The sequence below is a fragment of the Benincasa hispida genome, chromosome 9 (assembly GCF_027475165.1).
Source record: "Benincasa hispida cultivar pf3 chromosome 9, pf3_genome.v1.1, whole genome shotgun sequence".
Classification (NCBI taxonomy): domain Eukaryota; kingdom Viridiplantae; phylum Streptophyta; class Magnoliopsida; order Cucurbitales; family Cucurbitaceae; genus Benincasa; species Benincasa hispida.
Genome location: NC_143486.1, coordinates 79940512 through 79946487, shown reverse-complemented (window position 1 = coordinate 79946487; position 5976 = coordinate 79940512). Strand labels below are relative to the sequence as shown.

The 5976-nt window shown below is 24.6% G+C and overlaps 1 protein-coding gene across 1 annotated transcript; it reads right to left on the bottom strand.

Annotated features, from left to right (window-relative positions):
* Positions 1–750: 750 nt before the first annotated feature.
* PI (K-box region and MADS-box transcription factor family protein) lies at positions 751–5611 on the bottom strand. The gene is made up of 7 exons (XM_039044007.2): positions 5346–5611; positions 5174–5240; positions 4181–4242; positions 3928–4027; positions 2738–2767; positions 2091–2135; positions 751–987 (listed from the first exon to the last, which is right to left on the bottom strand). Exons 1-7 carry the CDS (start codon positions 5531–5533, stop codon positions 841–843), a joined length of 639 nt encoding a protein of 212 aa, XP_038899935.1. The 5' UTR covers positions 5534–5611; the 3' UTR covers positions 751–840.
* Between the last annotated feature and the right edge of the window lie 365 nt (positions 5612–5976).

Sequence of the window (5976 nt, the reverse complement as noted above, 5' to 3'; positions counted from 1 at the left end):
TTGAATATGATTCAAATGTATATTTAATTAAATATGAGATTTTTAATTAAAAATCAATTAATTAACTATTTTGATTAATTCATCATTTAATTTAATTTAAATTAAATTAAAGGTGTGGGTTGTTTTAATAACTTCCCACTTTATATATAGAAAGAAAGGTGATTTTTCTCTACAAGGAAGTTAGTTCCTAAAGGGGGAAAAAAAACGAGTTCTTTTCTTCTTTTCAATATCCTCCCTTTTCTCCTCTCCCAGTGATTTTATAGAAAAAAAGTTCTATGTGAAATCTCTCTCCAAATTCTTATTCCCTGCTCTTTCAAAAGGATGTTTCCACAAACCGACTCCTTGCCAGAGAATAGCAAGAAACACTCTATTAAGGCTCATACATTTAGAGATCACACATAGTGTTAAGTAAGAATTAAGTTAGAAATCTTTAATGTATGGAAGATTGTCTCGAGAGATTTTACAAAATTGTATCCTTGGAGATTTGAAGATCATCTCCTGCTAATCTTCAAACTTTAATCACTCATGCATCAAATTTGAAAACGACTCTAAATGTAGGTTAAAAAATTTTAAGACAAGGTAAAATAATCTCTTACCAAATATATAAACTTACTAGGGAATTAAAGTTCATAAGAAAGATATAACATGCATGCCATAACAGTACTTAAAGTTCTCATCATAGCATTACATAACATAATACATAACACAGAACACAAAGTTTTACACATGATTTAAAAGTCAGACATTAAAAAGAGTTTAAGACTCCCAACAGCAGAAACAAAGAGAGGAAGGGAAGATATATATATATATATATATATATATAGATGATATAAAATATGATTAATCATTCCTTTCTTGTAGATTTGGCTGAATAGGCTGAACTCTGAAGGCAAAAGGCATTTGAGAATTGAAATCTCTCATTCTTTGATTATATCCAATATCCATCTCTCTCACACCATCTCCCATTGCCACCATCTCCTTTTGGTACTGCACTTGATTCAAAAATTAACAAGAAGTCATCCTATAATATATTATACACAATTGGGTAAATACTTCAAATTCTAGGCCCCGTTTGATAATCATTTGATTTTTAGACTTTTGTTTTTGAAAATTAAGCATATATACACTATTTTCACCTCCAAATTTCTTTATCTGTTATCTACTACTCTTTACGGTTAGTTTAAAAAATCAACTAAAAAAAGTAATTTTGAAAATTTGTTTTATTTTTTAAATTTAGCTAAGAATTCAACCATTATACCTAAGAAAGATGTCAATCATTGTAAAAAAAATGAGAAAAAAAAATATACATATTTTTCTAAAGTAAAAAATAAAAAACGTTACCAAATGAGGTCCTAGCTACTTTTGACTTTTATTCATTTTAGTCTCGATATTTTTAAAAAGAACCATTTTTACTCTTTTTTGCAAAATTTTAACACGAATTTTAAGTTAATTGATTGAACTTCATGCAAAAGTGAATAATATATATATATATATATATATATATATATAAAAGAATAACAAAATTATAATGTTCACTTTTTAAAAGTTTAGGAATTAAAATGAGATTCCACTAATGTATATAATGCAAAATGTGACATTTTAAACATTTTTAGATATATGAATAAATGAAGTCATCAATGTTTTACTATAACTTAATCATTATTTGAAATCCTATACTTTATCTTGGCTTCCAAAATTTTAAATATTTTGTTTAGTTACTTAACACACAAATAAATGCAATTTGACCATCTTTAACATTATGAACTAAAAAACTTGTCACCCTGATTAAACAACATATAATGATGAGTTAAATGAAGGGAAAAAAAACATGATATTAAGTTACAAAACAGAAAACTTTCATAGGGATAAACAAAGTTTTACATTCAAAGTTTCATATATAATATTTTCTAAATATTCATGAGAGGTTTATTAGATTAAAGAAACATTTAGGTTAAATTATACTAGAGAATTTTATATAATTTTATCTTCATTTTTTTGTATATAGTTCTTTAATCTATTACAAACAAGGGATTAAATATATATTAAACAGCTTAATAAATAAAAATAAAATATAATGTATTTTGATTTACCAGTTCATAGTTGAGGCGCTTGTTCTCCTCTTCCATCATTTTTTCCTATTAAACACTCAACCAAGCAGATTCTTTATGTGATCATCAGAAAATATTAATATCTAAATTCTAAACATACATTTAATTTAATTGCCAGACAATTATTTGATTTTGAATAATATTTTTTTTTTTATTTATTTTTTTGTTTGGAGGAAAAAAAAAAAACAAAAGTATGCTCTAAATGAAAATTGGTTTTAAGGATTAAATATCTAAACTTTTTATGTTATAATCATTCTTTAGGTATTTATTATTCGTTTTATAAGTCAAAACGATAAATAATATTTTTATTTATATGTTTTGAAAAAGAATTGAAAATAGAAACAAAGAAACAAGATTTAAGAGCTACTTAAAACTTCAAATTTTATTAAAGAAAAAAAAAGGTGAGTTTCAAACAAGTTAATATATCATAAAAACCAAACCAAAACAAAACAAGCTCTAAAAACCTAAAAAAGTTTTCGTTTTTCTTTTTTTTTTTCCAGCTTTCTTCATGTTCTATATCTTGAAATTAAAAGAGCAATAATAATAATAATAATTAAATTAAATTAAATTAAATTAAAATTAAAAATTAAAAAGAGAGAGAGAGAGAGAGAGTTAATCGATATACGTACATTTGTCCTCATCATTTTCATGAACTCCGACTGTATATATACAACAAAAGCAAACAAATTAAATTAAAATTTTTATACATAAATTTCATCCCTATAATTTAGATAAATTAGAATTTAGTTTATTTAATTTATAGGTTAGAATTCATCCTTATGATTTGATAAAAATTCTCGTAAATAGATCATATGGAAGGAATTTTAACTTTTAAAATTATAGAGACTAAATTTTAACTTTCTTTAATATATAGAGGTTAAAATTTTAATTTAACTTATATACACATTTAAATTATAGGGAATAATACTTTTTTACTCTTCGGATTTTAGCTCTAGTTTTTATTTGATCCTTATATTTTAAAATATTACCCATTTAGTTCTTAAGTTTTGAGTTTTGTTTCAATGTAGTCCCTACGTTCCAAAATGTTACAATTTTACCCTTGAGATTTGAGTTTTATTTCAATTTGGTCACTAAGTTTCAAAATTTTATATTTTTAATCTCGATTTTTCATTAAATACTCATTTTGTTAATTTCTGTTAATTAATTACAAATAATTTATGAATTGAAATTTTACATTTAATTCTAAAAGTGATAAAATTGTGAAACTTAATTAATTATAATTCTTTTAAAGCTATTTAATTTATTAACATAAATTAATTCTAATAATAGAAAGTGAGAATTTAGTAAAAAATCAAGGTTAAAAGTATAAATCTTGAAACAAAAGAACCAAATTAAAGCAAAACTCAAATGTCAAGAATAAAATTATAGCATTTTGAAATTTAAGGACTAAATTGAAACCAAACTAAAAATTTAAGAATTAAATGTGTAACATTTTAAAACTTAAATGACTAAATAGAAACTAGACCCAAAAGAGACCAAAAAGGTATTTTTCCTAAATTATATATATGTGTGTGAGTTATTCTCAAATAAAGGAAAATGAGCTAATTTTATAAATATAGCAAAACGTCACTTTCTATCCGCAATAAACCGTGATAGATAAATATCAACATTAGTAATAGAAGTCTATTGCGTCTATCACTGATAGACGATCACATTTTATTATACTTAGAAATATTTTCAATAGTTTACCCTTTAAAATAGTAACAATTCCCTTATAATGTATATATAAAAGAGAATTATTTGATTCTTATTTTCAAAAAAAATAAAATAAAATAAAATAAAATAAGACAAGAGAAACCTGCTTCTCACGAACACTAGTGAGGCCATTTTCAAGAGCTTCTTCAAGAGACATTAGCTCCTTATAGTTCAAAGATGTTATATCTTCTCCTCTCAACTGCCTGTTTTCTCATGCATTATATAAATTACTATTTTTTCAATCAATCAATCAATATATATATATATATAAAGAGAGGGGAAAAAATTAAAAGTTTGGTGCAAATTTATATATTTATCAAAATTATACATTTCTTTTTTAAAAAATCCAAATATACCTGAGTAAAATCTGCATCTTGTCATTTTCTTTCTTAACTCTATCCATTTCATTGCTCAGATTCTGTCATTATTTCACATACCAAAACACAATTATAAAATTAATAAGCTATTTTCATCTCATTAAACTATTTAAATTTATGATGCTTGAGCAAAGTTTAGTGGTAATTAAGGACTCGTTCATTTCTTCGAGGTCCGAAGTTCAAATCCTAAAATTCGTTGTACTAAAAATACAAAATATTATGAATTAAAACATAAAAAATATAAATAAAAAAAGGTATGGCTTTTTTCCGTCCTAATAATAAGCAAGTCTCATAAGATCTATGTCGGCCATCAGAATCAAATAATGGTCACAAAATTTTAAGCATAGACTCGAAACATACATTAAAAACAAATTCAATTTATCTCAAACTAATCTACTTAAAACTTTTGAGTTACCAAGCAACAATTAAATGAAAATAGGGTTCATGTTTTTCTTCATTTTTTTTTTTAAATTTATTTTCTTTCTGTTGAGCAGCAGATCTACAAGTATACATGAAACTGGTAAATAACTTTTTATTTTATTTTCCTTTTCTTTTCAGTCGAAGAAGAAATGTTCCATCAAACCAATACATAGTTTATGTTACTAGATCTGTTACATTTCTCTTAGTTCCAACTTTCCTTTTTTATGCTAAATATTCACAAAAACTATCACCAACATAAATCTTCAAAAAAGACATTTTTTTTTTCAAAAAAAAAAAACTTTCACATCCCATTTCTAGATCAGTTCATAGATTTCAAACCCCAATTTTTCTAACATAATTTTGGCAAAAATAAATAAATAAAACCCACCATATTTTGATCTCTGATTTCTCTATATATGTAAGTATAAATAAAATAAAAATCCAAGATCCAAACTTTCTTTTAGGGTTTCATTTCCCAAACTTAGGTCTTAGATCTTAAACTCAATATGAGAGAGAAAATTAGAGAGAAAAAAATAAAAATAAAAATAAAACCTCATGCTTAGCATCCCACAGCCTCTTCCCAGATTGCTTGTGATACTTATCCAAGATGTCAACCAAACTTTTCCACCAAAAAAATTTAAAAAAAATAAATAAATAAAGATTGAGATTATTTAATAAAAATAAAAAATTGAAAAATTATTTAAAAAAAAAAAAAAAAACTTACGGTGTAGATGGGCTGCAATATTCATGCATTTTTCCAGAGCTAGCAAAAATGACAAGAGAAACTTGAGCATCACAAAGAACAGTAATTTCTTTGGCTTTCTTGATAATCCCATTTCTTCTCTTTGAATATGTAACCTGTCTGTTGCTTGAATTTTCTATCCTCTTTATTTCAATTTTCCCTCTTCCCATTTCTTTTTTTTGTTGATGTTCTTCAAAGGAAATGAAAATAATGGTAAAAACACAAGGCAATGGAAGAGAGGGTTTTAAAGAAGAGAGAAGAATAGAGGACTATTCTATATTGGGTTTCAAAGTTTATAAACTTTCTAAATCTTACAGAAAAATAGGGCTTATTTATGGGTTTGTGATAAGCCCAAGCCAACTGCAAAATTATTATATATTATATAATATTCATTTTTGGGTCATGTTTGTAATTGAGTTTTAAAACTTTATTTTCTTTTTTGTCGCATCTTATTAACCATTGTGTTTCATCATCCATCGTTTATCTCACTTTTTATTTAGTTCCCTTCCCATCAATTAAGTAAATGAATCCTTCTTTCAAATTTATTATTTTTCTTTATCCAAATTTGACTATATGTTTGTTTCTTGTTTTTAAGTTAAAATATCATTTTTGT

What these genes read in the sequence shown, in the direction of transcription:
- PI (XM_039044007.2), bottom strand. Translation starts at nt 5,533, where the DNA reads ATGGGAAGAGGGAAAATTGAAATAAAGAGGATAGAAAATTCAAGCAAC. An exon ending in TGTGGGATGCTAAGCATGAG is followed by an intron (nt 4,243 to 5,173) that starts GTTTTATTTTTA and finishes AAATAATGACAG; the next exon opens with AATCTGAGCAATGAAATGGA. An exon ending in AAGATGCAGATTTTACTCAG is followed by an intron (nt 4,028 to 4,180) that starts GTATATTTGGAT and finishes ATGAGAAAACAG; the next exon opens with GCAGTTGAGAGGAGAAGATA.